The sequence below is a fragment of the Mycteria americana genome, chromosome 3 (genome assembly GCF_035582795.1).
Source record: "Mycteria americana isolate JAX WOST 10 ecotype Jacksonville Zoo and Gardens chromosome 3, USCA_MyAme_1.0, whole genome shotgun sequence".
Classification (NCBI taxonomy): Eukaryota; Metazoa; Chordata; class Aves; order Ciconiiformes; family Ciconiidae; genus Mycteria; species Mycteria americana.
In genome coordinates this window covers 46,422,742-46,443,926 of record NC_134367.1, presented here as the reverse complement: position 1 = coordinate 46,443,926, position 21,185 = coordinate 46,422,742, and the positions used below count along the sequence as shown (strand labels likewise).

Sequence of the window (21,185 nt, the reverse complement as noted above, 5' to 3'; positions counted from 1 at the left end):
GCATATGATTCCCTGCCATTTTCTGTAACTGACATTTTCTGTAGCATTTCATTTAACTGAAAACTAACATACAGAGAAGTGAAAATAGATGAAACCAAAAGAAGGTGAACAACTTGAAAAGCTTTGTAGACCTCTAGATCCAATTTTAGTTTCCAGAAGCAGTATATTATGTATTTCGTGTGTTATTGAATGTTCCCGCACTATTCCCAAGATGTATTCTTTCTGTCAAAAATAAGGTACTGAGGATAAGTATTTATCCTTAGAATTCAAAATCTTAGAAGTAGTCTGAAAATGAGTGCTTTCTGGGAAGCCAACAGGTATGAAAACTTTTCCTGAAAACTAAAGCTAGCACTGTATAAGTATCTAAAATTAATTTTGTGTTATTTTTTAACTGGTTAAACCAATGACTTGTGTTTATAAGCACACATATCATCTCATGTCTCTAAACCTCTCAAATTCCCTTGTATCTTAACCATGGTTGTTTCAGAGTATCATAGTACCAACAAGTACATAACCGAAATTATCTTGATGCCTTAAAATACTGGGGGGGAATAAGATGACCAGAAGCATATTTTAAAGTTTTTTTCTGGAGCAATTTAGATAAGAATTGTATTTCACCATTACTATACCTCTTTTTTCTGCATTATTAATGTATTACATTCTTCTTTCTGTGAGAAGAATTGCTTGTTGGGACTATTGTGGGTTGATTGTGGGTTGATTTTTAGATGCTGAGGTACAATACCTAGAAATTCATGAAGTAGATCTTTTTTACCTTTTCATAGGCAATATTTATTTGCCCTGTTGTACCTTTCAAAATGAAAGGTTTAATAGAAGTTTACAGAATTCTGGCTTTACATCTGTCGTGGTTTAGCCCCAGCCAGCAACTAAGCACCACGCAGCCGCTCGCTCGCTCGCTCCCCCCCTGGTGGGATGGGGGAGAGAATCGGAAGGGCAAAAGTAAGAAAACTCGAGGGTTGAGATAAAGACAGTTTAGTAGGTAAAGCAAAAGCCGCGCACACAAGCGAAGCAAAGCGAGGAATTCATTCACTGCTTCCCACGGGCAGGCAGGTGTTCAGCCATCTCCAGGAAAGCAGGGCTCCATCACACGTAATGGTTACTTGGGAAGACAAACGCCATCACTCCAAACGTCCCCCCCTTCCTTCTTCTTCCCCAGCTTTATATACTGAGCATGCCGTCATATGGTATGGAATAGCCCTTTGGTCAGTTTGGATCAACTATCCTGGCTGTGTCCTCTCCCAGCTTCTCCTGCACCTGGCAAAGCATGGGGAGCTAAAAAGTCCTTGACCAGTGCAGCAACAACTAAAACATCTCTGTATTAACAACACTGTTTTCAGCACAAATCCAAACCATAGCCCCATACCAGCCACTATAAAGAAAATTAACTCTATCTCAGCTCAAACCAGGACAACATCTGATGTGGTTTTTAATTACTGTATTAGAATAGCAGATGCCAAGTAATTTCTGACATAGTTCTTTCTCAGACTGCCAACACCACCCCCCCCCCCAAAAAAAAAAAAAAAAAAAAAATTTTTGCCTTTCTTCTTGTGCTGTATAATGCCAAAGGAAGGGGGGAAAAAAGGTATTCTGAATTCATATAGATTTTTAATTACATTTGACAATCTTAACAAGATTACCTTTTACATTTGCATGAGGTGTTTGTAATTACAAATATTTATAGCAGTAGCAGCACTCAGATTGAAATAAAATTGTCTACTTTCATCTGAGGTTTTTCTTGTTTGTTTGGTTGGGTTTTTTTACCACAGGTAGTTCTAGTATGGTAAAACTTTTTTTGGTGTGGTACCTATGAAATAAAACTTAACTGGCTTAAGATAAAGACTGTGATAAATTATAATTGTATATTTTCAAATAGTTGATGGAAAACATGAATAACAATGTTTCTGCAGTATTTTGGTTACTAGAAGCCAAAATTGGAGGGAAGAACTTTCTTTTTGTTGCTGAGCTGTGTTGTTGGGGGGTTATTGGTGGTTGTTTTTTTATTTTTCAAGGAGTCTTACTAGAACATCCTTTAATCCAGTTTTACATATGGAAATCCATTGCCATTCCAAAGATACCTTAGTCACATATAGTAATAGCTGTAGTCTTAAAAAAATGAATCCAGTCACGATGCTGCCATCAAGATTCCTTGTCTCCGCTTTACGCAGGAACACATAGCAGTTGCTATTCACTAAAATATTTCTGGAAGTCCTAAAGCAGAATTAACGTTAAGCGTCTTAATTATTTTCCCTGCAATTAGAAGTAATTTGGTTCATTTTCTGAAATATTTTGGCAAAAGTTGTATAAGTCAGTTTGTAGCAAAAAGAGGGGAAGCTGCCCTGAAAGAGGACAGTTCAGGATGTTTCCTTTGGTTGGCCTTTTGAGGAGGGCTCTCTCTCCAAAGGCTCGGCAGTAGACCACAGCAGCCTTTTTGTGTCTGAAGGGTTCCTGTTGAGAGATGTGGGGCTGGGCAGGAAAACTCCTCCTGCCTGCTGTTGTGTGAGAGTGCCTGCCCCGAGGGAGGCGAACGGGCTTCGGGAAAGCTTGCTTTCCAGGTGGTGGGGCCGTGGCAGCTACAGCAATGCTCTGCTGTCTGTCGCTTCTCTGGCCGTTGCTCGAGCTCTGCTAGCCGTCATTACTGCTCTGTTTTTCCATCCTTCACCTTTGACTGGTTTGTCTGACTTGGAGTAATCTGAGGAGGATAGTGATAATGATGGAGGTGTAACTGCCCCGAAAGAGGCAGCGAGGGTGTTCCCTTTAAGAGGTTTCTGCCAGGGGTTCAGTCTTGCAGATGAAGCAGCTGAATTTGGTTGGTGATAAAGCAATATTTCTGGTAAGAATTCAAAGTGGGTACATGTATGTAGGGACTTAATGCACACCATTGAAATACCCAGAGACCACATATGACTTGGATGATGTTTTAAAGCCATCACATCTCTCAGGTGATGGTCACATCATCTGTGTGACCTGTCTGTATTAAACCAGTGTGTATTTATTAGATCCCTGCATGTGTCCCCTCTGTTATGTTAATTCTTATGGGGAAAACTACTTTGCTGCCAACAGAATCACTAACCACTGCACTCTTCAGAAACCATCCTTGGTGAAAAGCAGGATACGACTGTTAAGTAGGATGGGTCTTACCAAAAGAGGTTTGCACTGTTGGTGTGAAATTGGGAAGGGGATAAACTTGTAGTCACTAGTCTGCCCTTCCAAAAAGTTTGGCCTCAATTCCAGTAGTCGGGCCATTCTGTAAAAACTTCCAGATACTGTTTTGATTCAGATTACTTGATCCCAATAAATAACCTGTGTGAGACGATTATCTCAATGTCAAGTGGTAAGTACCACACACGCATGATTTCTCTTCTTGATTTGCCAAGAGCTTATTTGTAGTTTTCTTAAAGCAAGTGGTGGTTTCCTTCCTCTCTGCTTTCCCATCGACTTGATAGTCAGCTTTTGTTTCGCCGTGGAGTTCGTCATGCGTGTATGTTCAGCCTGAAGAGGTTTGGGTTTTTTTATTATTTTAAGGAAGGAGTTCTTAACCTGTTTGGCATGTTAACTTGCTAATTTCTGTATTATCTTTACTTTGTGACTGCATGCAGAAAGATGCGATTCAGACTTCTTATGTCTTTTGTATGCGTGGTATGTCTCGCTTGGTTCTCCAACAGGATAATTCTAGTCTGTGGCATGCTGGAGGCCTTGCGTTACCTATAAGGAGAATTCCCAAAGTAATTTTGTACACAGTAATGTGTGTGCAGTAATACTTGTGTGCAGGACAAGGCAGTTGTGCAGGAAGGGGGTTTGCCTCTGCAGCAGTAGAAGTAGCACTCATGATGTGTGTGCTGAAGTTTGAGATGTTTTGATCTAATCTGTTCCCACAGTTGTGCATTCATCTGGCTGAGTCAACTGGTCCCAACCTCCCTGGCTGTAAATTTAAACATTTTGGGAACAAAAGGGAAGCTCCTGCCCAGATCATGAACAGAGGAACTTTTCTGTACAGTTCTGAGAATATTTTGATTTCTCTGCTGAAGGATCAGCTTCTGAGAATATGGATGTGATTGATGGGCTGAAAGAGACGTGGAAGATTTCATTGGCCTGGCCTGTCTGTAGTTCTCCAGCTCTCCTTTCTGTCTGCTTCTCAGGTTCCAAGAATTTTAAGGAATTCATTCAAAAGTCTTTGACTATGACTTTTATTAGGAAGACAGAATACTTAGACTACCCTGCAGAGTTACCTCCTCATTACCACATTTACCCCTCCTCATTCAGGCAAGGTTGAATTTTCTGTCTTGGATTTTCACTTGGATTATTAGTTATTACTAAATGGAATAATATTGTCAGGTGTTCAGTCACATAAATAGGCTCCCAAACTATAACTGCATAGTATCAAATGTATACTGACTGTTTGATGTCCTATAGTAATTGCCTAATTGCCTAATCAACTTTTAGCTAAATGTGTTGAGAAATGTAAATTTGATTTTTACCAAACAGCATGTGACAGCTGGTGATTGGGTACTGGATATTTGGGGTTGCACAATTCTTTACAAGCCAGCTGATCAAATCTTTTGATGCCTTTCCTGTTTGCCTTATGAAAAGGTGATTGTTTGTGGAATAAGCTTGTCTAAATATGTTATCCAGTACAATGGGTTAATATAGTCCTAAAGACCCTGATTCTAACCTAAAAGCAAATATTTTTTACAACACTTTAACATAGATCTGTAGAATAAGATGAAACTGCTACCTAGAAACATGGATAAATACTGTGATAGAACCTGTTATTAAATATAACAACCTCATAAATTTGTATGCAAAGGCAACTCACTGCAAAGACTCTTCAAGATGCGTTTTTTGATGGAGAGATAAGTAACTGAAATATGAAAAAGAAATTGTCGTCTTTAGGAACGTTGTTATATTAATTCTTTGGTATTGTGGAAAAATGCAATATTCTTGTTGTGGTGAGCTTGCAAATTTAGACATTTCATCTGATATCTGCCTGCAACTACTGTTATATAAGTATTTGAACGTAAGTGGAGACAACAGGGTTTGGGGGGGATAGGGCAGGGAGAGCTAGAGATGAGGTCATCATTTGGAAATTATAAGAAAAAAATAATACAGCTTTTGTTGTCCTCTCATATAATGCAGTGGGGAGGGTGGGGTGGGTATTAAAGGATTTTTTTCTACCCCTAACTTAAATTTTTAATGTTAAAAACCCAAAATTTAAGTCCTGCTTAATTAAATTTTTTCTTGAACAAAGAGGTTAACTGGAGAATTGGTAATTCTGTGATTAAAAACATAGCAAGCAAGGGAAACCATATTTAAAGAAGGGAGGAAGCAGTCTTTAATGAGACTTTAAGATTACTTTCTCTCAGCATTCACTTCATTGAAAAATTTGAAGAAAAAAATTGCAGGAGAATAAAAGTATTGTAGAAGATTTAGGCTCTCAAGTTGTTTCATTGAGGAGTTGGAAGAATTCCCAACTTATGTCAGACACAGTTCTTCTGAGAAGGGGAAAAAACAGCCCGTTGTTTGTTCCCAGCATAAAAAGTAACAATTTTAAAAGTAGTTTTTAAGATTTCTCTATAAAAAGAAAGTTTATAAAAAGGTGCAGACTGTTTCTTCCCTATTCCAACCCTAAAAGTAAAACTTTGTTGTTTTTCTTAAGCTCTTCCTTTAATCTTCCAGAGACACACTGTGGTGCACTTATTTTCATGCCTTTTATTATATTGCAGCCATTATGTGATAGCCATATTATAGTTCATAATTTGTATTTTTTTAAACCTTTTGTATTTTTTTTTTTTTAATCTCTGACTACTTGACAATGAAACTGCAATGAGTAAATGGTCAAATATTCGAAATACATCTTTGACAGGTGAGCTGCATGTGCCACAGACAGAAGAGTTTCCTGTTTGAACGGATATTGAACTCAGGCTATCTGTGGGATGCTTTCCTTATCATACTAGCATCAGAAATGATTTGCACTTCCTGCTGGATCATGAATGCAAAAAATCCTGGAAAAGGTCAAGCAAGATTCAGTCTTGCCAAGTGTATTACTCTGGCACCAGTATTTGGTTTCTCCACTGATGGGTTGTCTGTTCAAAGCAGCAACGCTCTTGCAACATCTAAGTCAAAACTTAAGTGTGATGTCTACAGTCTTTACGAAGACAGGCAGGATACAAGTTAGTCCAGTATCAGCCATTTAGTTGAAGTATACACAACATATGTCTTCCAGGCTGGCCTGTATTACAGAGTGGAGGACTTTCATGCTTGGGCAGACCTCTCACCTGTCTCGTGTGGAGTAAGTTAGGATTTCGAGTGGTAATCTCATCTCTTTTCTTGTCCAAGGCACGATCAACTCTATTGATGTCCTTTCTGACAGTCATTTGTCTGACCTCTTCATAAAGATTTCAGAGACTTTTCAGACAGTCTGCTTCCCTTTTCTGAGGTTTAGGACTAACTGCTATGCCCTAAAATATTTCTGTAATCTGCTCTGTAAGGCTGTGTTTAGCAGCAGTATCGTATCCTTCTGATCAGGTTGACGTCAGAGGCTTCTCTCTTAAAGCAACTCCTGCACTGTATGTTTTCCTCATCTGAAAACACCTTTCCTGGGAATGGAGGATAGGGTAGACCATTTTATTTGGCCCCTTTGGACTCTCCCTGTTGTCTGTACCATCTTATAAAAATTGATTATTTTAGTAGGTTTTGTTTTGGCTTAGATGGCAGAAGAAATTTAGTCCACTGAAGCCATGTCATACATTACTCCACAAAGAAAAAGTAATTCTTAAGCTTGTTTCCAGAGTGGTTTTTTTTTTCGTTTTGTTTTGGTGGCTTTCCTTTTTTTTTTTTTTTTTTTTTTTTAAATCATCCACTCTTTTCTTTTCTCAATCTTTGTAAAGGGGAGCAGGTATGAAGCCAAACCTTACCATTGGTTCAGGGAAAACTCAAAAAATCTCCAAACTATACATGTCTTGGTGTGATGGTGTGCTACCCCCCACCACAACCTGACCTTTGTCTCCCGTAACCCTATTCAGGCAATAACCAGTGATGGTCGTAATGGACGTGTCTGGTCATGATGGCTGCATCTGGCTCAAAGTGGACTTGGGAGACAGATAACAACACAATAGCCTAGGGCTATTGTGCGATGTGCCCACCTAACCACAGTGAAGAAACTAAAATCTGTGGTCGGTATGCAAGTATGACTATGAGTCAATCATCTTACCCCCAGAAATAGTGAGCAGCCCAAGAGCCCTTTGAGCCCTCCTGCACGGCAGCGGGCTGCACGCCAGGATCTCCCCTTGAGTATGGGCACCTCTCAAGGTTATTCCTCGAGGTTGAGAGATTCCTTGCCACAACAGGTCCTTGGTAAGTGACTAAAAGCATGCTAAACTTTGAAATCTTAGCTGAGTGATATAAAGGATTGATTTCACATACATAATCCTTTAGACATAAACTGTTGACCAAGTCTGGGACTAGGACTGGATCTAGCTGCACCTAGACGCCTTTCTGAGAAGGAGTTTAGAAAGCAAGGGGGTCCTTTCTGAACCTCATGACTCAATGTGAGGGTCTCTCCAACAGTTTTGTCCTGTGCTCTTTGCAGTAAATAATCAAGTGTACCTTCCCATCAAATCTTGTTAAACCACTGTCGCATTTACCATTGAACCTAGTTAATTCCCTGTTCTATATCAATAAAGTACATTTTTGCCTTCTGTCTTACGAATGAAGTGCATCACTCCGTCCACAACGCTTGGCTACTTGGCTCAAGAATGGTATTACATGGGTAGTCTTTGATGTGACTGTCTCTGCTTGGCTGGAAAAGTGAAATTAGTCTCTCTCCAGGTTAAAGCTTGCTGATCCAGAATTTAGGTGGCCTCTTAGCTCCTCTAGTAAAGCACTGTAACATATGAAGTTTGGCCTCTGTGACAGCTTCAGGGTCGGGTGATTGCCTTGCTCTTCTCCTTTGCTTAAATAGGAGTGTTATCACTCATCTTGTATTGCAAGTCAGAGAGATGAATTGTACAGACAGATGGCTTGAAACAGGCAGGTTATTACAATCATAGTCCTTCTATATGTAGTGCATATGGATTCTGTGAGCTGCCATTCTCTCCTGCTATTTTCATGTCCTTTGCCACCTGGATTCTCAATTGACTGAGGCACAACTAGGCATGCACAAAGGGTTTTTTCTTTTTTCTTGACATATGCAAACCCCACCTCAGTTACAGAAGAACAGACACTGCTTCTGAAAGAAATCTGATTTGTTGTGTGTGGGCATGTATGCGCCCCAGAAGACGAATTAATATAGCCAGTATAATTAATACTGAGTAAGTAGTTGTTTACTCTTGGGCTTGACTTGGCGTGATTTGTGATGGTACGACATAGTGTTCTACCAAGCTCCCTTCTATTACCCAGATTCCCAGTGCTTTTTAAAACTGGTTTGGTTTTCTTAAATAATTGTTCAAAATAATACTTTAGGTTTTATAGGTTGTGAAAAGACCTTTGAAAATGTGGACTCAGTGCACACCAATACAGGAAGGACTGTCTCAAATTAGAGAGGGACTAAAAAAGGTATTCTGAGAGATGCATCAAATTCCTGTTCAAGCTAACAAAAGTAACTCAGTTATCTAATCCAGGTAACTGAATATTAGTCTTTCTACCTATTTCACCCCTCTCTGAAGAAGAGGAATTGCGGAATTGACCTCACACCCTACAGGCTGTTCAGAGTGACTGTTCACTTTTGCACTGCTTGTGTCAGTTAAGGAAAAATATTGCTGCTTCACATTCTTTCAGGCCAGTGTTTAAATTCCAGTCTGGAAACCATTACTAAAAAACATGGTGGAATGCAGCAAGGTATTCAGCTTTCCTGTGGAGTCACCTGAATACCTGCAGAAACTCTGTTTAGAACTGTGTGTGCAGTCAGAGACTGATTTATTTAACTGATATTTAAGGTATGTAGAGAAGGGTTTGGGGATTTTGCTTTTAATTTGTGCAACTGAGTAGGTTCTAAAGCTCACAGCTTTCACTGAGTTAAATAATAAAGACTGTGTCTCCTTCTCTTGGAGTTACTCGTTTATTCAGGTTTAATGATCCAAATGAAGCATTTGCTTACTAAGTACATAATTTAAAATGTATTGGATATTTACACATTTACTAGCTTTAAAGTGTTCTTAAGTGTTACCTCTTTAATAATTACTTTTTAATGCTCTCGTGTTTAATTCCCTAGCTACCTTTTTCTTTAAAAACATGAATGAAAGTAAAGCAAGCAAGCGGACAGTGGCTTTGTAAGACCTCTGCAAAGATACATGAGAGGAAGACTTATTCATAGCGTCTACTTTTAGGCTGCCTTTGGGAAATCAAATCTTAGAAGGCCAAGTTGGAAGCTGAGGTTCCATACATGTCAAGTGTTGGTTGTTTCTAATTGCTCCCTGGAGACACCTAAATCAGATGTCTGAAATGGTGTCCGTGAATACCCCATGCTATGGCCCTGTTCTGTGTCTGCCAGCCTTTCAGTGCAAGGGATAGATATTCCTTCACGGTGGTATGACAAAGGATCATGTTCCTGCTGAGTTTCATTAGAATTTAACAAACTGAGGAAACTAAGTAAAGCATTTAACTGTAAACTTTCTGAAAAGAAGTAAATTTATATTTTTAAAAAACTGTATAAATTATACTACTTGTGTACAAATATTGTTGACTAGTGTTCTTGTAGGAATTGCACTTATTAGCCGTAGGTTATTTTGTCCCTTGTATATTGCTTGGGGTTTTTTTCTGCTAGAAACTGTTGTATATCCTGTAGAAATCCGCAGACTTCTATTGTTAATATGTTGTGAAACTTACTCCTGTTTTCAAGCTCATACAGATTACAAAGTCCTAACAAAGTGATGAATGTTTTAAGTATGATGCACGGCTATTTGTGATGTGAATCCCAGACTACGTTCTTTTTTGCACTGTGTGTATTTCCAACTACAAAACAAAATATGGCTATGGACAATGCAGAAGAGTCTTTTCTGTATCTTAGAAACACAAATAAAAACCCGTGAAGTTTCCCTTGTTGTGGAACAGAACAGCCACGTACTTTACATTTTGTAAGATGCATCTGATGTTCCAGTCCAATCTCAGGCAGAGCAATGTGCAGTACGTTCTGAAAAGAATGGCCATGTTAAGTGGCAGGAACATGACTGTAAAATACACATTATATCTGTTTCAGTCTGCACGCTGGTAGTGACAGGTGCTCAATGGTTGTCAGCATCCTTGTCAGCACGGAGACTCCTTTGACATTAAAGTCACCAGCTCGGTCCTGATGCTGCGCAGCTCTATTGGCAGTTCCATCAGGCTGCAGCCGATCAGCGAATGTCAGAGCCTCCGCTGTTCTTCTGGTACGTCGCCAGCCCTCTGTGTTTTCGGGCTGGCCTTGCCTGTTATTTGAACTTGCCACACTTCCTCAGCAGCTTTCCTGTGGGAAATGAGCGGATAGGTCATGGGTGTGTAGGTATCTTCAGGGCAATGCAAAACCACATCCAAAGTGACTTGCATAAAGGTTTGTAACGATTACTGTTGCTTTAAGCTAATCAATGGGTAGAGTACCCAGGGACTCATTAAGTGGCATTTGTGGTGTCTGTAACAGAGTTTTGAGCTGTATTTCAGGAAATGTGGTGACAGCCTTTAATGTCTAATTGACCTCTTCTCTTTGTTTCGCTTTCCATATTTCCTTCTGATGTGTTCCCCCGTGGCAGCAAACAGCCCTGCTCAGTATTCTGAACTTCTGCTCGGAGCTGCAGCACCTCAGCCTGGGCAGCTGCGTCATGGTGAGTACTTACACCGTGCCGGGGTGTGGGTGTGTGCCTGTGTGCGTGCTTGCTTTGCAACTAGACCTAGGTTTGTGTTTCACGAAGACATGTTAAATGCTAAGTTGGCATTATACTATACTGTCTTGAAAGGTCCAAGATGAATGCAGCTTAGTCATATACTTAAGGGTTACATACTAGTTTAGTAGGCCTAAAACATAGCTTGTAGGCTTTCTCATAGTTCTTCATCCTCTTCCTAAATTTTGGTGCATTATTTATATGCATAATCACTTTTTCTTTCCAACACTAATCAAGACTTATTTATTTTTATTCAGACCAAACCATCATTCCTAGCAGGCTAACGCTTGTGTCTGACCCTACAGTATTAACCATGAGAGAAATATTTTCAGCAAAAGCTGTTTGAGTCATAGACTTGCTGGGCGCACTCATTGATTTAAAGAAACAGAGTACAGGGACAGCAGCAGTTCCTGCAGGGCACTCATCTGAGCCCTAACGCTTGTGCGTGCCAGAGCTGCATGTAGTGGGATTCTGGCTTGCTGCTGTCCCTGGTGGTAGACACACCAGATCACTCATCAGGGAGACAGCTGACCTTCCTCGTCATTCAAGAAGCAAGTGACAAAGCAGAATTGGCTCAGCCTTCCCTGCTTTGACTCACGGACAGAAGAGGAAGGCAGTGTGACTACGTTTTTCCAACAGTCCTTGTCTTCCTATGGTTTTTGATAGTGGATTTCATTCCTTCTGCCTGTATAGTGGGACCCTATTTCAGTCCCTTTGGCTTGCCCAAGGTAACCAATAAGACTTCCATAAGGAGATGCAGCAGCTGATCCACCTAGCATGGAAATAAGCACATTCTTCAGTCTGCATGTGGTTATAGTGGCAGTGTCTATGGTCATAAAAAGAGTTTTAATCATCTTTTGAAGGAAAAACAACTGCACAATAAAAAGAAGGGGGTTTCAAAGAAAAATAACTTTTCACTGCATTTTCACTGATCTTCAGAATTAAGTGAATTTAAAAACACCTATGTCTGAGGGTTGATAGGAAATTTATTTTATTTTTGTCTTTTGTAAAAGTAGACTTTGCTGTACTCTACAATGAATAATTTTCAGAGCTCTTTAGAAATGACAAATGCTCAAGACAGATCTGTAGGTGTGTTAGCAAGCAAATCTTGAAACACCTGTGTATGTCTGGAAAGATGGTATACATGACAAAGTGTTTACTTTCCTTGCAGATTGAAGACTACGATCTTATAGCAAGCATGATGGGAGCAAAATGCAAAAAGCTTCGCAGTCTGGATTTGTGGAGATGTAAAAACATAACTGAAAATGGAATAGCAGAATTGGCTTCAGGCTGCCAGCTTTTGGAAGAACTTGATCTTGGCTGGTGCCCTATGTTACAGAGCAGTACAGGCTGTTTCACAAACCTTGCACGTAAACTCCCGAACTTGCAAAAGCTCTTTCTTACAGCCAACAGGTCTGTGTGTGACACAGACATTGAGGAGCTTGCTGCTAACTGTACGCATTTACGGCAGCTGGATATACTGGGTAAGAAAATGTAGAACTATTGGTATATTTCTTACTATGTCTCAAAAGCCTTGCAGTTAAAAAGGAGTCCTTAAGACAAAACTGTCTTCTAGACATATTTTTAAATAAATATTTCTTAAAATTATGGTTTAGCATATGAAAAAAAAGAGGCAAGTTTTACTTGCTGCAGTGAGTTTCTGACATAGAATCCAGTGGATTTATACCAACCATGTAATTTGACTGTTTAGTATGAATTGCTTAAACTGAGATTTAAGTGCGAGTTTTTTCCAATAACTTTTAGTTTCCTGACCATTAGGTTTTTTAACTGAAATCTTTATCTTTTGACTGTCAGAAGATCCAATTTCTTCTCCTTCTTTCTGCTTTTGTTTGTTGTTTTATTTCTGTGCAGCGTGACAAAGTATATGTATAGTGCAAGTCTGTGATCAATAAACAGAGTTCTGCTTTTACGCAATACAGATACACCAAGCAATATTCAATTTCTTTGTCACTTTTACCAGGAAGTGAATTTGACTCATTAAAGAGGAAGAGGTAATTAACAGCAAAATGTAAAATGGACTTTATACTAAGGTGGGAAGGAAGTGATGAGGGGCAAAAAGCATACCAAATCTTAAATTTCTAATCCTCTGCAGCTTCTATAGTTAAAAATATTTTTAGAAATCTAAAGTAAATATACTTTGGACTCTTGAGTAAGGACTTTGAGAAATGTAGTTTTGCATCATACTGAATTTATTCTTTTTATGGTGGAATATGAGGTTTTCTTTTTAAAATAATGTAGGACAGCAGGGATATTTGTGTCATCAAGGTTGGAGAAATTTCTTCATGCTTTTACTGACTTATTTTCACAGGGTTAGTTGAAAAAGGAAGATTTAAATTAAAGGGAAGAAAGTAGCTGCGCTGCCTATTTTTAATGTTTAATAATTTTAATGAAAATATTACATTTAGATTGAGAGAGATGCTGGAAAGAACTGAGAGCCCTCAACTTGAATAATGTTCCAAGCAAGTTTAAGGCTGTCGGCATTTCTCATTATAAAAAATTTACCATATGGCGTCAGATTGTCACTCCAGTATAGCTAGTACACTATTCTACCATGAAATATGGTTTTACTCATCTCTGACTGAGGAAGTTGCCTTCTGACCAACAAAGGGAAGGGAGGATGAACAGATAAAAACTTATCTCCACCTAGTACAGATTGTAGAGACTTGATGTATAAGTCCACAGGAGATAATGTGTTTTGTGTATCCTTAAGGAAATCTGTTTTGTAGCTGGATTATCAAGGGCACATTTCCCTATTCAGACATGAAAAATTTCCAAATGGCATAGTGAATGAAGTCTTTCATAAACACGTATGTTCTCCTGACCACGCACTTCCATGCCTTTCTGTTACAATGGCATTGTGTCTGCCCACAAAGTGGTCTGACCTTTTCACTACACCAGAGGCTGCCCAATGAATAGTTTGGCTGTGTTAAGCCTACAGATAGTCTGCTACTTCTGTTGCCTCTTGTTGTGAATGAGTGGTTTGGATCGCTTAAAAAATCACCGTCAAAGGTATTAGCAAAAGTGGTTTTAATGTGATTTATAAAAGTGCGACTTAACAAAGTTTGATGGCAAGGTTCGCTCTATTAATTACTGCGTGGAAGAAACATACACAGGGAAATTTGGTTACACTCAAGTTAAAGTGATTCCCAGAGAGACCGAGGATACAAAAGGGTACGGAGGACCCTCCCGTTGAGTCACGAGGTTCAGAGTAGACCCCCTTGCTTTCTAAACTCCTGATGGAGCTTAGGTGTGGCTGGGTCCAATTTAAGTCTCAGACTTGGACAATGGTTTATGTCTAATGGAAAGAATATGAAGAGTAAGGAAGACGCTCCCATTGAGTCATGAGGTTCAGAGTAGACCCTCTTGCTTTCTAAACTCCTGATGGAGCTTAGATACGGCTGGGTCCAGTTTTAGTCTCAGACTTGGACAATGGTTTATGTCTACGGGATTATATATGCAAAGTTTATCAATTCAGCATTCAATCAAAGTTACCAAGACAAAATCAAAGTTACCATACTACAAGGTTATGCACGATATCGGTCGCTTACCAAAGATCTGCCATTGGTAAAAGGTGTCTCTGCCTCGAGGAGCAACCTTCAGAGGTGTCCCATCTCAAGGGGAGATCACCGCCCTGCAGCCACACTGCCTAGCAGGGAGAGCTCAAAGAAGGCTCACTTTGGCTGTCATATTTACAGATAAAGTGGTTGGCTTGTAGTCAAATTACGTGCATTAGGAAAGATATGCATGAGGCTCCTTGTACCCACAACTTTCTTTGTTCCTTGATAAATGAGTCTTGGAAAAGCCACCCCACTATTCATGTGTCAATCGCATGATCCGTGTTCCAAGCTCATATGCATCGATGCTCACTGTGCCACTCGGCTTCTTTGTGGGCTCTCAGAGAACAGATGGGGACCAGAGGAGTTCTTGGCCTGGCCATGGCTCAGGCCTTTACCTCCTTTGGAGCTTGTACTAAACTACTGCTAGTTTGGTTAAGAGATCGAGTGCATCCGTCACACCTCTCTGCCGGCAGGGAAGGTTTGTTGCCGCACTTCTCCTTTAGCATTTGAATTCACGTTTTAATTCAGTTTAACATCTTATTGATGTTTTTGTGGAAAAATAACGTGTGAACATGGAAAAGGAATTTGTTCTGTTCCCCGGGTGCAAGTGGATTTGTAGTCAATCTCTCACAGTGAGACTGCATGTTTGGTTCAGATAGGTGCTCTCCAGAGGATATCCAGTTGAATTATTTGCAAGATGTTACCAAAACCCTTAATATCCACCTTCCAGACCTCGCTTTCTTCCTTCAGAGGAATACTTAGTGGGGGGGGAAGGGTTGTCTTCTGCTGTAAACGAGTCAGAACAAGGTGATACGATAGATGTGAAGGAGTAACACAGCTTTTTTGGCAACAGCAAGGAAACTGTGTTCATTTCGTCGCCTGAATATAGGAACCATTACAGTCTGTGGTTAAAAGAAGGAGTTGTCAAGTAGAACCACATCGGGTCATCTGGAGGTAGAGTTGCCAGGTGTTCCCATGTAAGTGCAGAAGTCGCTGTTGTCTGAACTAAAGAGCTAGTCTCTCACAGTGCAGGAGTACCAAGAAAGTCATAAATCTCTGTATGTGTTCTAACTTTTGACGGCTGATGTAGGGCCATCCTGTTACTATAAGCTATATAAATGTTTAATATGTTTTTGTCCTTTTGAAGAAGTACGACAACAGGTCTGAAGCTGTTAGAGGCCTGAGGTCAGTGCTCAGCTTTGCAAGAGTAACCTTGAACAGTGGGTCTCCTCTATGATGTGAATGAATGAGAGGTACTCTCATTATATCCTTTGTCATCTCCCAAGTACAGAAATGTCTGGCTTGTACATGCATTGTGAAGGATGTGGAAGTATTGCTGCTAGGTTAGTAGTGCATGCTGTAAGGGAACTTCTTTTACTTCAACAAAGCTGTGTAAAAGCTTGCGGTTTTTTGCTATATACAGGCACTTATCTGAGTAGGGATCAGAATGTCTTACCTTGCACTGCAGTCACCAGCATTGACAATACTATACTGGTTTCTCTCTGCAGTTGTTAGAACTTATGAACTTGTCAGGGAAAACTTCTTGTTTCAGTTATAGATTATTTACCACCACAATAGTTTCAGGACTGGAGGAGTCTAAGCCTCTGGAAGAAATCGTGGTGAACTGTGTGTCATTCATTTAAGTGTTACAAAATGGTTGTTATATATACCCTGGATGCTGTTTTCAGGTGGTAGGTCTGGTGACTTGCTACCCATCTGTCCTTTCCTTAGTCTATCCATTATTGTTTGGCAATTCCCTTGTTACAGAATCAGAGGAGTCCATAGAAGATGAAAGTTGCCAGTTTTCAAGGGCTCTGTAAAATTATTGGCCCATGTAAAGCATTGTTTGATGGGTGGCTGTGTTTGTGGTGTGTAAAACATACTTCAGAAAGTAAATTTCAGCTTAAAAAAATAAATCATGACTTGGATCCATATCTGCTGTATTATAATACAATTTGGGAGAGGAAGCATGATGTAAGCTTGTCGCTGAGTACATGAGGGTGTGCTTCTTCAAATTTTAGTTCTGAGCTTTCTTTTACCCATTACATACTGAGCTGCCTGCTTACAAGTATCATTTCCTTCTCTGCCCACATCCTTTCCACTGACTGACATGGTGGGTTTCCACCTTGCAGTAGAATGATCCGGCTGTGATCATCTGACAGTTTTGTAGTGATGGACTGTATGATCCAGTGCTATCAGAAGTTAAGTGGACACCTCGAGACCAGTAGTTAAAAACTGGTCTTCAAACTGTGATCGGCGTTGAGCAATGTGACGGGTCAGATGACAACCTGAATTGGCAGTGCCAAAAGCTTTTCTTGTACATCATATCAGCTGCTTAGTTACGTTGCTGTGGGGCTACCAGCTGCTGTCAAGGATGAAGAATAAGTCATCTTAGCCTCGCTCCCCAAAAGTCCTGACTGCCTCTGTCCTGCACAAAAAGAGTAATGAAAAGCAGACACCCTTGTTACTGCAAAATTCATGTATTCCTATCTACATACCAACACCTCCCACACCTTCCTGAGCAACAGAAAACCCAACTGCCCCCTTGCCAGCTGTCAAAATTTTCAGCTTTATCTTGAGAGCATCAACACATAGTTAGTCAATTCAAACATGAAAATGTGTAGCACGTTAAAATTTAGGATCTGAGTTGTGTGCAATAGATTGAATAAAATGTAAAGAATAAAAGGCTAGTCTGGCTGGTCTAGGGGAGGAAAGAAAAAGTAAGAATGTTTGACGGAATAGTGCTAGTTATTTTCAGGGTCTCTTAAATATTATTTGGTGTGCAGTAGTATCCCTTGCCCTAGAAATTGGGGCTCTGGCAATTTTTATAGCCATCAGACACAGGTCTCCTGAACAGCTCTAGAATTTGAAGACTTGGATATATGATAGATATAAATGCAATCATTTACAGCTAATAAAAATAATTGTTCTAGCAAAGAAATCATTACTCCGAAGTGCCATTTACAAAGGCAATACCAGAGAATTTTTCCAGGGAATAAACTGAACAACAAAATTAAATAGCAGATTTTAATATACCAGTCAGGTATTTATTCTGAGAAATGGCCAATTAGTCCAAAAGTTGTAGTAAGTAACAAAGCCTCCAAACTCTAGAAGAATGCACTATATAGGTAACTAGCAGGATGCATTGTCAATATTTCAAAGGCAAAGGAAAATGTGCTGTATTACACTTCTGAAATGCTTTCGAAGGTGCTTTTAAGAAATATATATCACTAATTGTACATGGTATAAATAAAAGTAAGGCTGCGGATGGTGTTTGCTTATCCCCTGGTGTGAATAACCAAACCCCAACTAGACTACTGGCTTTTTTAGCTTTTAGAAAAAGGCATTTCCCAACATAAAATTTTAAGCTTGAGGGGGGAAAAAGAAACAGGTGCAGTAAAGCATGTAATTTAGTTACAAATTATTTACAAAGTGTTAGTTACAAATTATTAGCCTATTTAGTTACAAATCCATTAAAAATCTTAGATGAAACAGTAGGAGAACTGTCAAAGTTCAGGTAGGAAGGAATGAAGAACATCCTACACAAAAAATCTGTGGCTAGGCATCTAGATCTAGCATTTTCATAGAAACGCACATTTGGATCTTGAAGCTTAAAAGCTGTGATGTGTAAACGAGACTGGTTTTAAATGAAGGTGCTGATGCAGTAGCAATTTTAAGGCTTGGTGGAAAAAAGATGAGTAGCATAATGTGGTATTCCTGGAGTTTCAGGTGGAATGGTAGAGCAAATCCTGCTGGTAGGATACTGGTACTATGGTAAAATTATGGTCAAGTGAAGTAAATAACTAAAGCGTATTACAGAATTTCTGTGTATAGCTATAGGGACTGTTACATTAACCACCAGACAGTTGTGGTGACGGTGATCATATAATGATAAGGGAGTTAAAAATCACAATAATTATGACAGGCTTTGATTACCTTTGCGTAGATGAGGTAAAATTTGGAGGCATGATAGCAAAGACTGTTTTCTGGTGATGTTAAACAATGTCTCAAAGCAACTAATCCGAGAACCTACCATAGAAGAAGTGAAGACCACACCTAGGTACCCCCTTGCTTACAAAGAAGAGTACAGGAGACTACTAAAAACAGAGGCAACTCTCTGGAAATGAATCCTGTTCAGAGAAGAAAAATAGGAAGATGAACTCTAGAAAGTGAAACAAAATCACAGTAAGGCAGAATGAGATATTAAGGAACCATTGGCTAAAGGTAAATGCTAAAATTGTATTTCAGATATGTTAGAAGACCTTTACAGGAGAGTTACTGAGGTTGGTAGATACTCCAGATGTAAAGGAGGTTGGTAGATACTCCAGATGTAAAGGATCTCAGATACGAGAAGGCCGTTGCAGAACTGTTGTCTGTCCATTAGCGTTCATGGCAAGGGGGATCAAGCAGGCTGCTACATCAGAGCCATTCTTTCCAGGAGATTAGCCAGGAAAGCTGCCTTAAATTGGAATGTCAATATAGAAAGCTTTTGAACAAATCAATACATTGAACAATAATAAATTGTTAGGACTAAATGGTATTTATGCAGCAGTTTTAAATGAGCTCAAATATAGGGCTGTGGAAATCTTATTTCTGGTGTGCGATCCGTCACTTAAATCAGCCTCATCACTAGAGGAATGAAGGGTTACAAACGTGGCAAAATCTTTTGTAAAGGGTGCAGGTTAGAAGCTACAAAACAGTAAGATGGTCTTTTGCCCTGTGTAAATCAGTTGCAACCATAAGAAAGTCAATCAGTCAGTGGACATGAAGGCCATTACGATATGGTGAAGGAGAGCTGCATGCCCATGAGGATAGTTATGCCGCTCCAATCTTTTAGAATTCCTTGGAGTTCTTGGTGGTGGTGAGCACTGATACAGTCCATAGAAGATTGGATTTTAAAAAGCTTCAGCCAAGGTTGTTCTGCTTTTGTAACTTAGCTCCTGGATTGTAATGAGTGTTTCAAAGATAGACAACAGAGGATAAGAACGTATCATCTCTTTTCACAGTGAAGTTAGGTCACTACTGTGGTCACCAAGGATCTGTACTGATCTGCTCATAAGTAATCCAGGCAAAGGGGTGAATAATGCTGTACCAGAGGGTAATGCACAGATATTCAGGGTAGAAAAGTCTTAAGCTGAAGAACTTAACGCTGAAAAATTGCAGAATGATCTTACGATACTTAGTAAATAGATGATAAAGCAGGACGAAAACTGTTCTGTCAAGTGCAAAGTAATCACATGAGGTGAAGTAACATTAACTAAGCATATGGGGAGTGGTTTTATATTAGTTACTGTTTTGTAGGAAAGTGATCCTGGGGACAATTTTTGGAAAACATCGGCTCATTGCTCAGCATCATTCTAACAGACAAACAGAAGGTTAGGATTTCTTAGGAAAGAAATGGAGAAAACACCATAAGACCTCATTATACAGTTACTGATTTTGTCCTTAGTGCACTGTATAGTTCTGGTCATCCCATTTCAAAAGTACTAAATTAGTGCAGAAACAAGACAGCAGGGATCATCTGAGATACGAGAGTCTGGAAAACAAGCAGCTGTGAGGGAACAGAAGAGATGTCCATAGGATTATGAATGATGTGGAAATAGTCAACTGGGGATGATCTCCCATTGCTTCTTTATGACTCATTGCCCCTTAATTACTGCAATTAATAGGCAGTGGTTTTAAGGCTGATTTTTTTTTTTAAACGTTATATAGTTAAACTGTAGAACTCATGGGAAGGGGCCATAAGTATAAAGAAGTTCAGAAAAGTAGTAGCATTTATGAAAGGTAGGTTCAGAAATCCCTATAATTTTTGGCAGTTGAGAAGATCCAGCAGTGAAAAGCTGCTTTAAAAATCTGCTCCTGCCTTTTTTTTTGCTTTTGCTTTTTCTTCTTTTTTGGGGGGGGGGAGTGGGTGGGGTGGAAAGCATTATTGGCCCTGGCCATAGACAAGATCCTGGACTAGATGGCTTTTTGGAGTGCAGTTCAGCTCAAGATGGAGCAGTGTAAGTTGAAGTGTCTACCAGCAGGTGTCTGTGGTCATGTTGGATGTATAAACTCTTTTTAGAGCCAGGAGAGCCCGATGAGCAATTTAGCCCACTGTAGACATCCAAGCTTGGTTTGCTTGCCCAGAGTAACCTGCCTGGCTTCCAGCCATTCCAGTAAGGCATGGATCTCCTTCTGTGGGTCAGTGTCCTGTCTACCAGCTCTGTGTGGATGTCCTACACAGTGTAAGGAAGCCTCAGGGGCACTAGGCACTTCAGGCAACTGAATCATACCTCGGCGCCCAGTCAGCTGAATCATGTGCTGAGCACTGTTGACTGTACTGACTAGATTTCCATCAGCTCTAATGGGCGTGTGGATGCATACTTATAAACATCTATTTATTTGATTTCTGACTCAGTCCCACACTTGGTCTGAGCCTGTGTGACACTTGGGAGTTTGGTCACTGTGGTCACATTTTTAGCAGGAGTAAATAGTGTGTTTTCTGTTACAGTTAGTGTATATATAGATATGAGTGGTAGTCTCTTGAACGACTGCCCCTGCGTGTGCGTAATACCCATACTCACTCTAGAGTCCTACAAGCCTTGCTGATTTATTTGGAATTGGAGTAGCCCATAATAGCTTGTGTGCTGTGCTGGTCATTGCAGTCAGCAGGAGAGTCAGGAGAGCATGAGTGTAGAGCACTGTGTTGCTTGTTGCCAAAGCCCATCATCTGGTCACTGGGAGGTCTTGTAGCTCCGGGTAC

The 21,185-nt window shown here is 39.9% G+C and overlaps 1 protein-coding gene across 17 annotated transcripts in view; it reads left to right on the top strand.

The window, feature by feature from the left end:
- FBXL4 (F-box and leucine rich repeat protein 4) overlaps positions 1-21,185 on the top strand; it is a 71,024-nt gene that overhangs the window by 43,171 nt on the left and 6,668 nt on the right. For 16 of the 17 annotated variants that reach the window (XR_012775216.1, XM_075498436.1, XM_075498430.1 and 13 more), the window contains 2 exons: positions 10,734-10,805; positions 12,034-12,346. Coding sequence is in view for 16 of the 17 variants with exons in the window: in XM_075498436.1 (XP_075354551.1) it covers positions 10,734-10,805; positions 12,034-12,346 (385 nt within the window). In the remaining variant the exon portion in view is untranslated. Of the gene's footprint in view, positions 1-10,733; positions 10,806-12,033; positions 12,347-20,152; positions 20,226-21,185 lie in introns of those variants that run through there. The other variant, XM_075498445.1, reaches the window with a different exon arrangement.